Source organism: Barbus barbus (genome assembly GCF_936440315.1).
Source record: "Barbus barbus genome assembly, chromosome: 26".
Classification (NCBI taxonomy): Eukaryota; Metazoa; Chordata; class Actinopteri; order Cypriniformes; family Cyprinidae; genus Barbus; species Barbus barbus.
The window spans coordinates 21,913,821-21,932,547 of NC_136754.1; the positions used below are offsets into that span (position 1 = coordinate 21,913,821).

Here is an 18,727-nt window from a genome sequence, read left to right on the forward strand (position 1 = left end):
AGTGTAGCAGGGAGACAGGATTTTAGGTGGGATGCAACCAGTTTCTCAAAACACTTGGCAATGATGGGGGTGAGTGCAACAGGACGGAAGTCATTAAGGACCGAGGCAGTGGAGTGTTTCGGTACTGGTACGATGGTGGAGGTTTTGAAGATAGTGGGGACAGTTGTTTGGGCCAGGGACAGATTGAAAATGTCCGTGAAGACCCCAGCTAGCTGCTCCGCACAGGCTTTAAGCACACGACCAGGTATTCCGTCAGGGCCAGCTGCCTTCTGTGCATTCACCTTACGCAGAGTGGAGTAAACATCTGATGTGGAGAGAGTGAGAGGCAGTTCACTGGGTTGATGCTCAGCTTTGAGTGAGATCTCATTATTTTGATCAAAACGAGCATAAAAGTGATTGAGCTCGTCTGGGAGGGAGGCAGAGCTGGAGGGGGGCACAGAGTTAGGTGGTTTGTAATCTGTGATAGATTGTATGCCTTGCCACATACGCCGGGGGTCTGAAGAGTTGAAGTGTTCTTCAATCTTCTGTTTGTGTGTGAGTTTGGCCTGGCAGATACCCTTCCTCAGGTTGGCTCTGGCTGAGCTGTAAGCCTCCTGGTCTCCAGACCTGAAGGCTGCATCTCTTGCTTTGAGCAGGAGGCGAACCTCTCTGTTCATCCAGGGCTTCTGATTGGGGAAGATTTTTTTTTTTTTTTGTGTAGTCACTCTGCTCACATATCTGTTGATGTGCTCCATGACAGAGTTGGTGTAAGTGTCAATGTTAATCTGAGAGTTTGTGGTGGCCTGGGCAGCAAACTCACTCCATTCTGTGTGCTGGAATTGATGTTGAAGAGTGGAGTCAGCACCTTCCAGCCAGATTTTAACAGTCCTTGTTGTAGGTTTCACACGTTTGATGACCGGGGTATACTTGGGGAGCAGGAACAAAGAGAGGTGATCAGACTGACCCAGGTGGGGGAGGGGTGTGACTTTGTAGGCATCACTCACATTAGTATAAACGTGGTCCAATGTTTTATGTCCCCTTGTAGTGCAGGAGACATTTTGATTAAATTTAGGGAGAACAGATCTAAGAGTGCAGTGATTGAAGTCCCCAGCAACAATAAAGGCTCCATCCGGGTGCAGGGTTTGTAATTTGCTAATAGCAGCACAGAGTTCTTTCATAGCCACGTTAGCATTAGCGTCCGGAGGTACATAAACTGCAGCAGCAACAATGCAAGTGAACTCACGTGGTAGATAGAATGGCCTGCACTTGATAATCAGGAACTCCAGATCAGCAGAGCAGTAGGTATCAACAATGACAGAGTCTTTACACCATGATTTATTTACATAAATGCATACTCCACCACCCTTGTTTTTACCAGAGGTTGCTGCTACTCTGTCAGCCCTGAAGAGAGAGCGTCCATCCATATGCACCACGCTGTTTGGGACATCGTTGCAGAGCCATGTTTCAGTGAAGAACATAACATTACAGTCCATAAGCCGTTTCTGTGTGAGGGTCCAGATCTTTAGTTCGTCCATCTTGTTCATCAGAGACCGTACATTGGCAAGGAAGATGCTGGGCAGAGCTGGTCGATGTGGGTTTAGCCTTAGCTTAGCACGCAGCCCTCCACGCTTTCCCCGTCTTTGTTTACGGTCTCGACGCCGACGCCGAGCACTTCCGGTCGGTACGAGTGATCCGCTTGTCCGCGGTGATCTCAGTAGCTCCGGCGGGAGTTCGCTGAAGTCGAAAGGATGATCTAAAACTATGTTGGAACACTGTTTGTTGATGTCCAAAAGTGACTGTTTACTATAGCTGTAGTTCGCATAACTGGATCGCACGAACACGAATGAAATAACCAGGTAAATTAACACTATTTTCCAAAATCTGGTAAGACGCTGAGCCTCGCGATGTGTTCGCGCCGCCATCTTGTCTATAATAAATGAAGGCATAAAACATTAATTTAATTTTTCTTTTAAATTATTGAAAATAAAACTTTATTTATTTTGGCAAACAAAATTTTACTATTAAAATTAAAACATGGAAGAAATGTTGTGTGATCATTAATTAAAAAAATAAGTTTTTTTTATAATTGTAATAGTAGCAGTATGTATACTCTGCTGAACAATATTAATTTATTTCTGCCGCAGTGTCTTCCAAGTTAAACCGAACTTTTATTTTGACGGGTTTCCGGGAATACCTTTACAGTTCTGTGTATATGATATGACGCAAGTTTTACTCAAATCAAACGGTAAAATGCTCATGAAGTGACTCTCAGAGCAGTTCTAGAGCTGTTGTTCATGTCCTCATTTAGTGAGACTGCAGACGCTGAAATGTCACGCGAGCTTCAGTCTGTGTCAAGTAAGCGAAACTGCGCGATATAGAGAGCAGACTGCTCCGTGCGCTTTCGAAACGCTCTCGCGGATGTCAAACACTGATCAATCAGCACCGCGTCACTTCTAGTCAAACACACCTAGTGCTGCAGGCTTATTGGCTCACTGACGTTAATGAGATTAACCCCTTAGGTATCGAAATTTGGTACCGAACGACAAGACGTTTTTCGATACTCGGTGGTATCGAGGCAATTCGGCCGGTGCCTAAAAAGTATTGAACTCGATACCCAGCCCTAGTTAAGAGTGACTGAATCTGCTCGGAAGAATGTTGGAGGCGCCCCGATCACGAATCGTAAATATTCAACATTTTGAATATTTAAGATCAAAAATCCTGATGTGTGGGGGGGAACCCCGAGGACACCACACACTATAGAAGCAAAACGGTTAAATCTAGGATTTTTTCCCTCATGTTTGTGGTCTCTAACATTTTGAAGATCTTATCAGATTTAAATAAATCTTTTAGTGTGTACCCAGCATACGAGATGCGAAAACAGGGGTTAAAAATGAATTACAAGAAAATAAACCTGCAAAAATAGAGGGCGAGACAGTGAGGATTTGGGAAAAGAAACAAATTTTTAAGAAAAAAATATTATTAAAATCATGGAAATTTCGTGACCAACTGGCAGAACACAAAGCCGTGTATGGTTTGATTATTTAAATGTATGGGCTCGAACGGCGTGAGTCCAAGATGTAACATTTGGTCACGATGTTACATTTGCCTGCTAACCCATTATTTATCTTATAAAAATGCTTTGCACCTCACTTGTGTCATAATACTCACATTAAAATGTTTCATGTGAGCACCAGTGTGTTTTCCATAGCACTGCCAGAGGAAAAGTTCACTGAACACACGACTCAGCCACATGGCCGGAAGGAATCATATTATTTTAAATGCCAATAATGTCAATTGCAAACATTGCGACTGTGTTTTAAAATACACCAACGAGCATCATGAAACCAGTTAAAGAGGCACATTCAGTGCATTGCCGTGATATGAAACAGCCAACAAAGTATAATTATCCCAAACGTAACTACGGCACGCTCTCCCTTTGATTGGCATTTGTACATCCTGTTATGCCAGAGAATATGCCACTGCAATAGACCGTTAATTTAAACGACGATCGATCATGGGAATGATCGAAAATTGACATCCCTAATCTGAATGATTTAGAGGAGAACTGGGTGAAAGTGTTGTGGTCAGAGGAGACCAAAATCGATCTCTTTGGCATCAGCTCAACTCGCAGTGTTTTGGAGGAGGAGGAATGCTACCCAAGAACACCATCCCCACCGTCAAACATGGAGGTGGAAACATTATGCTTTGGGGGTGATTTTCTGCTAAGGGGATAGGACAACTGCACCGCATCAAAGGGACGATGGACGAGGCCATGTACCATCAGGGCCAGGGCATTGAAAATGGGTCGTGGATGGGTATTCCAGCATGACAATGACCCAAAACACATGGCTAAGGCAACAAAGGAGTGGCTCACGAAGAAGCACATTAAGGTCCTGGAGTGCCCTAGCCAGTTTACAGACCTTAATCCCATAGAAAATCTGTGGAGGGAGCTGAAGGTTCGAGTTGCCAAACGTCAGCCTCGAAATCTTAATGACTTGGAGAGGATCTGCAAAGAGGAGTGGGACAAAATCCCTCCTGAGAGTGTGCAAACCTGGTGGTCAACAACAAGAAACGTCTGACCTCTGTGATTGCCAACAAGGGTTTTGCCACCAAGTACTAAGTCATGTTTTGCGAAGGGGTCAAATATTTCACTCATTAAAATGCAAATCAATTTATAACTTTTTTGAAATGCGTTTTTCTGGATTTTTTTGTTGTTCTGTCTCTCACTGTTCAAATACACCTACCATTACAATTATAGGCTGATCATTTCTTTGTCAGTGGGCAAACGTACAAAATCAGCAGGGGGTCAAATAATTTTTTCCCCCACTGTAATCAAAAAATGGGTGCTTCTCGATTCTTATTTGTGCATCCTCGTTTCCTTTCCTCGCATCTTAGCTCCAAGCCTTCAAGATGCATGGAAAGGAAACAAGGACGGAGGAATTGAATCAAGTGAAATGATATATCCTCTCTCCCTTTAGCGTCACTTCAGAGCGTCATCAGCTGCGCATAATGGATCTGCCCTTAAATTGTTAAAGTTTGTTTTTTAAGACATTCAAAATAAATATTAATAAAGCAAGATTCCCTGTTGAAATATATGACATGTATGGTTTATTTAAATTGCAAAGGTAAAATATAAATTAAAATTATTAAAACAGATGAGAAGGGGGAGGAAAATTTACACGTGCTTCAGGTTTTTCTATGAAAAAGACTTCCGCATAGGATACACCTGTGTATCCTCGCTCATAGCTCCTCTGGAAGGCTCCTCGCTCTTCACTCCTCGTTCCATGCCTCCTCGCGGTGCAATTAGAGAATTGAGATGTCCTTCAAGATGGCTGAGCTCGATCGGTTTCCGAGTCATAGGATGGAGGACAGAGGAGCGAGGAAGCGAGGAGGGATATTGAGAAGCACCCAGTGTTTCCCTAGGTTTACACCTTTTGGGGAGGGGGGTTTGGGATGATTGATGTGACATATTTTCAGACGCGCACTTCTTTCCGTTGGTAGGAGTGTGCTCACCTGTGTAGGGCCCTATGAAATCGGTTTTATTTTTTCCCAAATTCCGTTTTAATTGTTCTAGATTCCACTTTTTTCTGGACTCCTTTTTAATGGTTAGATTACATTTTTATTAATAAAAAAGCATGCCTAATTAATTTAAATCATGAAACTTATACAATTTCACATCAATTATTAAAAAGTAAAAAAAAAAAAAAAAAAAAAACTACATGCTTAGGGCCCTATGAAATGTTTTATTTTTCTCACCATGTTTTATTGTTAACAAATCCTCTGTTTTAGCATGTCTAATCATTTAAAATGCATAAAAACAACATTTATTTACATTTATTCTTAAAATAGCCTTATGAAATGTGTTTTTCCCCCATTTAAAGTTTTCTGTTTATCAAATGAAGGCATAATACATATTTATCTTTTAATAATTGAGAATTAAACAAACTTTATTTTTTGGCTAACAAAGGGGATTTACTAATAATAAAATACAGAAGAAATGTTTATGTGATTATACCTTAAAAATTGAAGTTTTAATAATTTTAGTAGTAATACTAATAGTATTAGTAGTATTTTGTACATTCTACTGAACAACATCTCTGGCACAGTGTTTTCAAGTTAATCCGAACTTTTATTTTGACGGGTTGCCGTGAATACCTTTTAATTTCTGTGTGATATGAGGCTAATTTTACTCAAATGAAACGGTAAAATGCTCATGAAGTGACTCTCAGAGCAGTTTTGGAAATGTTCATGTATTTATGTCCTTATTTAGAGAGATGGTAGACGCTGAAATCACTGCAAGCGTCACACGCGCTTCAGTATGTGTAGTTCAGTAGTTCAGTATTCAGATGGCGCAGTGGATAAGACACATGGATAAGACCCTTTGGTGTGAGAGACCCGGGTTCGAATCCACTGTGAGACACCAATGTGTCCCTGAGCAAGACACTTAACCCCTATTCATTAACACAAACACCCAGAACGTGCAGGATTCATGTTTAAATCGTCTTTTTGTAGCTTAATATTTACTTAGATACTAGTCTTAATATTTACATAGATACTTAATATTATTAGATACTAGTCCATATTTAAGTGTAATCACCAACTTTTGGTTAATTCATTTAAAGTTTAACAAATTCTGTGACATTCCACCTTATACAGAAAATTTTTTAAGCAGTTTTATTTATATTACACTATTTACACATTTATGAGCACGTAACCCAATCCCTGCCCCTAAACCTACCATTTGTCAATAAAACACAAGATATAACAGGCAGATACAACTACCGTAATAATTTATTCAAAAATTATTTATTAAGTATTTAAGTATTTTTAAATGCATGCAAACCATTAAATTAAGACAAACAACTGAAAACAACAGAGGACCCTGCACGTCGAAAAGTGAGGCTAAAGGGGTACATTGAGCGTGAAAAATTATGTCTTCTTGACCAAGTGTCAATATGTGACGAGTTGGGAGTGAGAACGTGTCGCCACTGTCCTGATTAACCCTTCACTGTTTATTTTGCAAATGATGCTGACTGTACATTAGCCTACTCACTACTCTGGCACTTATCAAATAAATGAATAAAAAATATTTTACAGTTTTTCACAATTGCTTTGGCACATTTTTCGACAGTCTTAATCTCCAAACTGTATGTGCAATTGTCAGTACTGTTTGCTGAAACATCAGAACCCTATTGCATGCTGCAAAAGGTAGTAACTCACTCAAAACATTTAATTCAAGCTTCAAAACCTAGTTACTGTGTCAGTGAGAAGATATAGTAAAATTAAAAACATTTTTGTCATTGTATAAACCACACAGGTCAAAATGTTTAGATGTTTTTTATTTTCACCATGGAAATATTTGTTATATGTGAATTTCATTTTGTTATATGGCATTTCATTTCATATTTATGCATTTTTTTCTACTTTTTTTGACAGACTGCTTACTATACAAGTATGTTTTGTCTGTGTTATCACACTGATAATTTTATAGATACATATTTCAACAGTAGGTAAAATGTATTGGGAAAAGTCAACACTGGAAATGAACACTTCTATTTATACAGTAGATTTATTTTTGTAGTTGTGTTACATGTAAACTGAAATTTCACCATTGGTAGTGACTGTGCTGGGCAAACTCTCTAAATAGCCTATGCTTCCAAACTTGATTGATTGGCAAGATTCCCCATTTCATTATTATGGCAGGTAGGGTTTCAAAGGGGCAGAAATTTTCCAGGAAATTTCTGAAAACTTTCAGGAAATTTACAGAACATTTCCACCCCTTTGCAACCCCTAGTGGCAAGCCATTTGCCAACTTAGCAAACAACAACCATTCCATATCTGATATTTATGGAATATACATGCTTGTCTAATGGATCATTTGGCATGTGATGGCTCACATAATGAAAGAACATTTAGAAGTTGTGAAGAGTTTGACAATTTCACTAAGAATCAATTTATCAGTTTTGATCAACAAGCCATGCATGCATTCAGTTGTGCAAATTTTAGACAATTGCACTTGCTCAGTTGTACACGTGCCAAAACACACACAATTTGCATAAAACAATAAGAAATTCAAATACGATTGTGAACAAGGAACTAACAGTTCCGACATCTGAACTTATTGTTTTGTGAAAAAAAAAAAAATTTTTGGGAACTGAGCCGGAGTGTTTGAGAAAAGCCGTATCATACGAGAAGAAACAGAACTCTCAGCGATATGAAAGACATAACTAAAGGTGTGTTCATGCCATGTAAAAAATTACAGTACTTTTGAGATTCCATCTTGTAAAGCATTCACGTCCTTGTAGAACTGGAAATTTTCTGAGAGCAATGACTTGTACAACATGAACGCTGACCACCGATTTATTTAGGCACTAGCACATTTAGGAACAGCTCAGAGTAGAACATCACATGTTGTCATCTCAAAATGACTGTGATTACAAGAAGGCATGAACGCAGCATTAAACAATGACTGCAAAAGGGACAACAGTCTAATATATACAGTGAGGTCAATAAGTATTTGATCACCCTGTGATTTTGCAAGTTCTCTTACTTAGAAATCATGGAGGGGTCTACAATTTTCAGCATAGGTGCATTTCCATGTGAGAGACAGAATCTAAAAATAAAAATCCGGAAATCACATTGTATGATTTTTTTGTGAATTACTGTGTCAAATAAGTATTTGATCACTTGAGTCAAAAATGTTTAATATTTGGTACAGAAGCCTTTGTTAACAATTACAGAGGTCAAACGGTTCCTGTAGTTCTTCACCAGGTTTGCACACACTGCAGGAGGGATCTTCTCTAGATCTGTCAGGTTTCGGGGCTGTTGCTGAGCAACACGGAGTTTCAGCTCCCTCCAAAGATTTTCTATTGGATTTAGGTCTGGAGACTGGCTAGGCCACTCCAGAACATTGATATGCTTCTTATGGAGCCACTCCTTGGTTTTCCTGGCTGTGTGCTTTGGGTCATTGTCATGTTGGAAGACCCAGCCATGACCCATCTTTAATGCTCTGACTGAGGTTTTTGCCCAATATGTCACAATACATGGTCCCGTTCCTCCTCTCCTTAATACAGTGCAGTCGTCCTGTCCCCTGTGCAGAAAAACACCCCCAGAGCATGATGCTTCCAGCCCCATGCTTCACTGTAGGTATGGTATTATTGGGATGATACTCATCATTCTTCTTCCTCCAAACACGGCGAATGGAGTTAAGACCAAAAAGTTCTACTTTGGTCTCATCTGACCACAGGACTTTCTCCCATGACTCCTCTGGATCATCCAGATGGTCCCTGGCAAACTTCAGACGGGCCTGGACATGGGCTGACTTAAGCATGGGAACCTTCCGTGCGATGCAAGATTTTAAACCATGACGTCTTAGTGTATTACTGATAGTAGCCTTGGAAACGATGGTCCCAGCTCTCTTCACGGCATTGACCAGCTCCTCCCGTGTAGTTCTGGGCTGATTCTTCACCATTCTTAGCATCATTGATACCCCACGAGGAGAGATCTTCCGTGGGGCCCCAGTCCGAGGGACATTGACAGTCAACATTAGCCTCTTCCATTTTCTGACAATTGCTCCAACAGTTGTTCTTTTTTCACCAAGCTGCTTGGCAATTGCCCCGTAGCCCTTTCCAGCTTTGTGAAGGTTTACAATTTTGTCTCTTGTGTCTATTGACAGCTCTTTGGTTTTGCCCATGTTGCTACTTAAGACTTTGGCTGATTGTGGGGTGCACAGGTGTCTTTATGACAGCTAACGACCTCAAACAGTTGCTACTAATTTAGAATCATGAGCAGAGTGTAGCTGGACTATTTAAAAGCAAAATAACAGGTTTTTGAGGGTCAGAAATCTGGCGGATAAGCAAGTGATCAAATACTTATTTGACACAGTAATTCACAAATAAATTGTTAAAAAAAATCATACAATGTGATTTCCGGATTTTTATTTTTAGATTCTGTCTCTCACAGTGGAAATGCACCTATGCTGAAAATTGTAGACCCCTCCATGATTTCTAAGTCAGAGAACTTGCAAAATCACAGGGTGATCAAATACTTATTGACCTCACTGTGTGTGTGTATATATATATATATATATACATATATACACTGCTCGAATTGAAGGGGGGCTGGGGGGATCCGGGACCCCCCATAAGGCATTAGGGACCCCCCATAAGAAGTAAAATATAGACTTAGGGGGGTCCCTCAGATATTTTTATTTGAGTAAAAATGATAATGACAAATGTGATTAAATTCAAGCAATGGATATGGTAAATTAAATTTCGTGAATTATTTACAATAATTTATATTAAGTTTGTTTATGGGCTAGTTGTCATGTCTCTTTAAATTTTAAACGCCCCGCCCCACATCTAAAGACCGCTAAGCGCAGGACATCGTTGACATGACTGCTTGATTGGCGCCGCTCCGTCAAGCTAACTTCAGCTAAAAAAATGGAGAATAACAAACCTCCACTCGCAGTCGGGAAGAGGAAGCTTCTTACTGACTTTTTTGAGGGGTAATTTTCTCTCTATATCTTTCCACTATATTTATCAACTCCATGTCTTTTGTATTCCTTGCATAAATTATTATTAGGCCTGGTTCTGGGGTGCTAGAGATCTCGATGAAGATGAGTGACAGCTTTTTAGTAATTATAAAGGGAGTGCTCGTTGTGCGGTTTCTGTGCTATATATAATCCATTCAGAATTGTATAAAACTTGTTTTTCATGCTGCTAAGACCAACGGCCACATACACGCTGCAAAGTTTCGGGAATTACATCGGCATGTAAATGCGGGATTTACTCTTGAAATAGCTATGATTGACATATTGATAGCCATAGTAAGTTCCTGAATAAAGCAGACTTTTGGACAGAAATGGTTGAATAGTCTGCTGACTGACAGACTCACTCATAACAGTCCACTGCGCCACCTACTGGACGTAACTATGTAAACTGCACTAAAATCGTTCAACTTACACTACTGTTCAAAAGTCATTTCTGTTCACCAAGCCTCCATTGATTTGATCCAAAATACAGTAAAAACACTAATATAATTAAATATTATTACAATTTAAAATAATAATAATACAATAGTAAACAATTTTCAGCATCATTACTCCAGTCTTCAGTGCCTGTACTGTTTACTTCTGTTTTTTTTTTTTTTACTGCTGTACTAGAGACACTACTTTGTAAATGAATTCTTGAAGAGTTTCCTTGTGTGTGAGTGCTGTGATTGCAGATAAAGCCAACACTCTCTCTCTCTTACGCTTTCATACACCTTTAATGGTATATGCTACTTCCCCGTCACCCCTAGATTGTCAAGTATACTCGAAATTGGTGCTCTGCGTTTAACCCATCCAAGTGCACACACACAGCAGTGAGTAGTGAACAAATGCACGCGCGCACACACACACACACGCACGCACACACACACACACACACACACACACACCCGGAGCAGTATTGAGGTGCTCAAGGGCACCTCAGTCATGGTATTGAGGGTGGAGAGAGCGCTGTACATTCACTCCCCCCACCTACAATCCCTGCCGGCCGGGGACTCGAACCCACAACCTTTCGATTACGAGTCCGACTCTCTAACCATTAGGCCACGACTTCCCCACTAATTATTTATATAAAAGGGACCGTAACACACATGATCTTCAGAAATCATTCTAATATGCTGATTTGCTGCTCAAGAAACATTTCTGATTATTATTATCAATGTTGAAAACAGTTATGTACAATTTTTTTTTCTGGATTCTGTGATGAATAGAAAGTTCAAAAGAACAACATTTATCTGAAATAGATATAATTTGTAACATTATACACTATCGTTCAAAAGTTTGGGGTTTTTGGGTGGAAATAAATTAAAGAAATTAATACTTTTATTCAGAAGGGATGCATAAATTGAATCTTTTGAACTTTCTACTCATCAAAGAATCCTGAAAACCATTTGTACACAACTGGTTTCAACATTGATAATAAGAAATGTTTGAGCAGCAAATCAGCATATTAAAATGATTTCTGAAGGATCATGATCATGATGTGAAAATAGAAAAATACAGAAAACAGCTGTTTCACATTCTCACAATATTAATGTTTTTACTTTAAAAAAATACAAATAAATAAATAAATATATATGCTACATTTCACTGCTGGTTATACTCGGTATAATTGTGTATGTGACAAATAAAAACTCTTGAATATATACAGGTGCATCTCAATAAATTAGAATGTCGTGGAAAAGTTCATTTATTTCAGTAATTCAACTCAAATTGTGAAACTCGTGTATTAAATAAGTTCAGTGCACACAGACTGAAGTAGTTTAAGTCTTTGGTTCTTTTAATTGTGATTTAGTCTCACATTTAACAAAAACCCACCAATTCACTATCTCAACAAATTAGAATATGGTGACATGCCAATCAGCGAATCAACTCAAAACACCTGCAAAGGTTTCCTAAGCCTTCCAAATGGTCTCTCAGTTTGGTTCACTAGGCTACACAATCATGGGGAAGACTGCTGATCTGACAGTTGTCCAGAAGACAATCATTGACACCCTTCACAAGGAGGGTAACCCACAAACATTCATTGCCAAAGAAGCTGGCTGTTCACAGAGTGCTGTATCCAAGCATGTTAACAGAAAGTTGAGTGGAAGGAACAAGTGTGGAAGAAAAAGATGCACAACCAACCGAGAGAACCGCAGCCTTATGAGGATTGTCAAGCAAAATTGACTCAAGAATTTGGGTGAAGTTCACAAGGAATGGACTGAGGCTGGGGTCAAGGCATCAAGAGCCACCACACACAGACGTGTCAAGGAATTTGGCTACAGTTGTCATATTCCTCTTGTTAAGCCACTCCTGAACCACAGACAACGTCAGAGGCGTTTTACCTGGGCTAAGGAGAAGAAGAACTGGACTGTTGCCCAGTGGTCCAAAGTCTTCTTTTCAGATGAGAGCAAGTTTTGTATTTGGAAACCAAGGTCCTAGAGACGGGAGGAAGGGTGGAGAAGCTCATAGTCCAAGTTGCATGAAGTCCAGTGTGAAGTTTCAACAGTCTGTGATGATTTGGGGTGCCATGTCATCTGCTGGTGTTGGTCCATTGTGTTTTTTGAAAACCAAAGTCACTGCACCCGTTTACCAAGAAATTTTGGAGCACTTCATGCTTCTTTCTGCTGACCAGCTTTTTAAAGATTTTGGTTTCATTTTCCAGCAGGATTTGTCACCTGCCCACACTGCCAAAGGTACCAAAAGTTGGTTAAATGACCATGGTGTTGGTGTGCTTAACTGGCCAGCAAACTCACCAGACCTGAACCCCATAGACAATCTATGGGGTATTGTCAAGAGGAAGATGAGAAATGAGACCAAAAAATGCAGATGAGCTGAAGGCCACTGTCAAAGCAACCTGGGCTTCCATACCCCCTCAGCAGTGCCACAAACTGATCAACTCCATGCCACGCAGAATTGAGTCAGTAATTAATGCAAAAGGAGCCCCTACCAAGTATTGAGTACATATACAGTACATGAACATACTTTCCAGAAGGCCAACAATTCACTAAAAATGTTTTTTTTTATTGGTCTTATGAAGTATTGTAATTTGTTGAGATAGTGAATTGGTGGGTTTTTGTTAAATGTGAGACTAAATCACAATTAAAAGAACCAAAGACTTAAACTCCTTCCATCTGTGTGCATTGAATTTATTTAATACACAAGTTTCACAATTTGAGTTGAATTACTGAAATAAATTAACTTTTCCACAACATTCTAATTTATTGAGATGCACCTGTATATTGGTTTATGTCTTCACCCACTGGTTCCTGAAATTACATTGAGAGCTGTTATGGATAAATGAGTTGAATTTTGAGAATCTCCTGGACATGCCTACGTTAAACTTATAAACTATTATAAAGACTATATCCTGTTTGCCCAGTTGTCTTGCACTCTTTGAATAATACTTAATCTCATCTCTATAGTATCCTTTTGCTACTGTTTAAGTAATAAAAAGGTCCTTTAAAATGTCCATTTGAAGTTACTGACTGCTCCTTTATCACTGCTTTCTGAAACATTATGAAATAATTATTCCTGTGCCACTGCTGAATTTGAATACCATTCAGTGTGTCTGAAAGCCATATGAATATTTTCTACAGTTTTTGAGAAATTTCAATGTATTTTTATGTCACATGCTTTTACGGATCTTCAAGTGCCTTATATGTAGTCCCCTGGTATATTTGCCATAGTTGCCCTTTTGGGTCTGCTGCTTTGTCACCCTCGAAATCCAGTATTACTTGGAGTAAGCCATTTAAAAGAAGAATAGTAGCTTATCTCTCTTTGTTATACAACATTAAATAGTATATAGTTATGCATATTATGATCAAATATATTGTTTATTTTGTATAAATTGTATATTGCGAGACTAACCCCCACCAAAAAAAAAAGTCTGATGGTGGGGACCCCCCATAAGACTTGATTCAATTCGAGCACTGCATATATATATATATATATATATATATATATATGGGTCAATGGCGTGATATAGGCCTATAGTTTAGAAATTGTCATGCAAAATATATGATGGCAGATCAATGAGAATAATGACAGGGACAAAAGTCCAATATATAGTTTAGTGGTCATTATGCAAATATATATTACATTTACATTTAGTAATTTAGCAGTTGCTTTTATCCAAAGCGACTTACAAATGAGGACAATGGAAGCAATCAAAATTAACAAAAGAGGAATGATATGCAAGTGCTATAACAAGTCTCAGTTAGCTTAACGCAGTACACATAGCAAGGTTATATATATATATATATATGACAGAAGAATGTCATGACTGACCAATCAGAATCAAGTATAACAAGAGCTGCATTACAAGAGAGTTCAAAGGTGATGCTGACATATGTTCCAATACTTTCTATAATGTGCAATAATGCTATAATAAAATTATATTGTCTACGATATACAACTCAACAGACCACTAAAATTATATTCGGCAATGCACTTATGGTTTTAAATTAAATACTTGTCATTCCAGAGAGGGGAACAGCTCACAACAATAGGTTTAAACCTGGCTTACCTGATCTGCCACTCTGTAAACCACTTCTCTGTCACTGCAGTCGCACTGGTAGTAATGTACCCTTGATGCTCCTCTTTCTTTAACCTGCTTAGCAGTTTCCTTCAAACCATCCACATTAATGTCCCAAAGCACCAGTGTGACGTCTAGTGGGGCAAACTCGAGGGCCATCAGTCTGCCAATACCACTACCTGCCCCAGTAATGAGCACAATCTCCCCTGTCACATCTTTCTTCCTCTGAGGGACGATGGCTTTTATGAAAGATTCCAGGTGGTAGTATAAGGTTAACACTATCAACCGAAGAGTCTCCAAGAGAAAGTTCATTTTGAGATTTGCAGGTGACCTTATGTAACGTTACATGACAAAGAAAGAACAGTGCAGTGTGACTAGACTTATACAAACGCTGCATAAAAACAGTGTAGACAGAAACACACCGATTATTTATTTTAAAAACATAAGTTGAGAGAGAGAGAGAGAATAAATTTAAAGCAGGTCTCTTAAAGAGTGCCACAAGGTTTACCTTCTTGTGTGAGATACAAAGTTCCCGAATGGTGAGTTGTTATCGTGCAGATCGCAGTCGGAAAATAAATATTTGTCCTTCAAATTAACATGAACCAAAGACGACTAGGGCTCGCGCACACTTTGAGAATGACTTTACTGTTACTCTCTTTAAAAATGTGGTTAATGGAGTTTACCTGGTTCTGAAAGTGCAGTAGGTCTACGGGATGGACCGTGATAGGATAGAAACACTGCCGTCACGTGACACGTCACGGACTCCTCGCATTGGCTTGTGGGAGCTGTTAAACTAAAAGTATTTATGTGTTTTGTGTGGATTTTTCGACTTCACTACAGTCAGTGTCTGTTAGGAAAAATTATTTTATAATAACCAGTACAATATACATACAGAGTAGAACTTACACTATTATGAGTGATAATTATATCTATTAATGACAATGTTCTATTAAAATCGCTAGATCTGTTCTTTAAGAACAGTAATTATCTTCTAATCTAGAGTATGGAGCCTGCGGAGGTGGAAATCATGAAGCATTTATGAAAGTCTGAAAAAAAGTGTCTTGCTGAAGTAGTCAGATGATTAATTTGTCATTAATAAAGTCATTTTGGTGAAAATAATCAATAATCAGTCCAAATTCCTGTCTGAAACAGCGCACGTACTGGTAGCAGGGTTGTATTTTATTTAATTTTTTGTTTGTTTGATTTTTTTTATTATTATTATTTATTTTATTATTATTCAATGCTTTGAACAACAACATAGAAAGGCATTGGAGATTTACATATCACGAGTGAGAATATACACAATTTTCATTCACACTCTGTACCATATCACAAAATAAATTTAAGATAAAATAAAATACAAAATAGTGATGAGAAAGACAATAAAATATATATACAAACCCAAAGAAAATGTAGGGGAATAGGGGAAAAAAACTAATTGTGGGGGAGTTTTGAATTTACGCTTATGAATGTAAAATTTCAGTAAAAGCAACAAATTATTTATTAAGATATATTTTTTATCCTTAACCCTTGTGCACCCTTATGGACATTTTTGTCCATTTTAGTTTTGTTTAGTTTTTTTGATAATTTTGCCTGTGTTAATGCTAACTGCATAAATTTTGGCTCGGGTGTGTATTTTTATTGGAATTTTAATATTCCACCCTCATTTCCTTTAATAAATCTATTTTACACTAGGTACACAAAATTGTTACACTCAGGACCTTTTGGACAAAAATGTCCCCATTGAAACCCATTAAAACTTCTATTTTTAATCGCAGTGCCATTTAACTGTAAAATTATGCAGGTTGATTCTGTTGGCAAGGCTTCAAAATTTATTTTTTTACTATTTTTTACCAGATGGTACCATTTTTTCAGGTTTGGTCTATAAAGTGTCTATAAAGCAAATACTCGCTTTATTCCTGTTTTCTACTTCTGCGAGCCAATTGGATAAATAATGCAGCTATAATTGTGTAGATGTGTTGGTATGGATGTCAGAGTGTGGTTTGTATGTGTGTCATAAAAACAAATTGTGTGTGTGTATGTGTGTGTTCTTGTTAAAATTGAGAGAGAGAAACTCTACTGCAAATCACAAATCCAAGCACTGTGTGAACCAGCAGAGTTTTGCTGGCATCTAATGGGGAAAAGTTGGTACTGCGCCCAAACAAAATTTTACTGAAAGCTAATTTTTTGAGATATCAACCTCAAATTTGGAACACAACTTGTTTAGATTTATGGCTTTGATTTTCTAGCAGGTTTAGAGTTCAACATGTTTCATATATAAAATATTCATAAAATAAAATATAAAATATTGTTTATAAATAATTTTCATAAACTTAAACCTGTATAACTTTTTTTTGGTTCAACAAAAATCTGCCATGGGTCTTCTTTAAAATGAGACTACACTTAAGTCTCTGCTCCCAAGCTTCCAATTTTTATGACCGTTTTTTTGACATGGACATTTTTGTTCACTATGGACCTAAGTGTAACTTTTTTTTATTGATGCACAAGGGTTAAATGACAAACGCTCCTGTTACCAGTGTTGGGAAGGTTACTTTGGAAATGTAATAGGTTACAGAAGTTACCCAATTTAAAAAGTAATAAGTAGTGTAACTTTTATATTACATTTACATTTATTCATTTAGCTGACGCTTTTATCCAAAGCGACTTACAATTGCTATATACGTCAGAGGTCGCACACCTCTGGAACAACTAGGGGTTAAGTGTCTTGCTCAGGGACACATTGGTGTCTTACAGTGGATTCGAACCCGGGTCTCTCACACCAAAGGCATGTGTCTTATCCACTGCGCCATCACTATTGAAGTAATGCAACTGATTACATTTGATTACTTTTTGAATACTTTTCTAAATTGCTAATGTTTTCTAATGTTTTTAACTGTTAATCATTTTTAAAACATGTAAACCAGGTAGGGTTAACCTTACAGCAGTACTCAACACTGACTGACTCAACACTGTCAGACTTTCGAAATCCTTCATCACTTGTATTAAGATTATAATAATGTAATTTTAAAGCACAGCCACCACAAAATCAGACTTACTTTGAGATCATTCTGAGGTTAAATAAAGATTTAAAAACATATAAAGAAATAGTTAAATAGCTATGATAATGTTTTTGAAATCATGTCTTTGCATAGTTATGACAGGAAACAAGCTTAGAAAAAAAACAAACAAACAAACAGGTAAATCTTAAAAAATAACGCAAATACATGAGTCCAAATTGGAAATAAAACTGTTATTGAGTAAACATGTCCTATTCTGTGTCCTAAACTCCTGAAACAATGGTGTCTCATATTAGAGACCTGCATTTCAAGCCAGGCCCGACGGGCCCAGACTTTTTTACGCCCCTAAGGCCAGGCTTCGGGCCAATTTTCACGTCATAGTTCAGACGCAGCTGGGCCTCGGGCCTGTTTTAGGCTTCTCCTTATTAGTGAGGAACAATTTGGCGCGCTGGTGGAAACAACACGAGACTGTGCTGCCGCGACTGTCAAGAGCGGCTCAACAGTGTTTAGTGTCCCACAGCAGCATGAGTGCCATCATCGCAGCTGAAGAGTTCTGCGTTCAAAATGCACGCAATAAGGCTAAAGCTTGCCGCAATGCCCCAGCAAAAGTAATTACAATGAATGTGTCAGGGAAATAGTAAGGAGATATTTGAATTATTTATTAATAAACTAATGTTTTCTGAGGATAAAGTCGCCGTCTCCTCATTAGATGCGCCTTTAGAGAGAAATTAATCTTTATGGATTATGATTATAATGAAAGAGTTTTGGTTTTCGATTTGTTTTATTTCGTTAAGTAGTAATTTAAAGCTTTCTATAGATATATTTGTCATGTCTGTGAGGCATGTATTCACTGAGTTTCAGTTCATTTTTGTGAAGCGCTCCTGTTTAAGACCGAGACGGTAGAAAGCACTTCATTTTTGTTTTCTTTATTTCATAAAAGCACAATGTTTTGTTGATATTGTGAATGCACACAAATAAAAGTAGACCCTTTTACAAAAATGCAAGTGATTGCGCTGGTGACTTCATTCCTTCATGTCACTAGCTTCCACTCTCCGAACAAACTATTGGATATGCGTCTAACAGCGCACATTTATCTAGGTTTAACGTTTAAACATTGTTATATGCTTGAACTGTTTTATATCTATAGATTTTATTTTAGGCAAG

General features: G+C 38.2%; 1 protein-coding gene across 3 annotated transcripts in view; it reads right to left on the minus strand.

Moving 5' to 3' along the window:
* sdr16c5a (short chain dehydrogenase/reductase family 16C, member 5a) overlaps positions 1-15,295 on the minus strand; it is a 68,802-nt gene extending 53,507 nt beyond the window's left edge. For 2 of the 3 annotated variants that reach the window (XR_013782064.1, XM_079379728.1), the window contains exons 1-2: positions 15,055-15,295; positions 14,538-14,877 (exon numbers count right to left, since the gene is read on the minus strand). Coding sequence is in view for 2 of the 3 variants with exons in the window: in XM_079379728.1 (XP_079235854.1) it covers positions 14,538-14,858 (321 nt within the window). In the remaining variant the exon portion in view is untranslated. The remainder of the gene's footprint in view (positions 1-14,537; positions 14,878-15,054) is intronic. The other variant, XM_079379729.1, reaches the window with a different exon arrangement.
* Between the last annotated feature and the right edge of the window lie 3,432 nt (positions 15,296-18,727).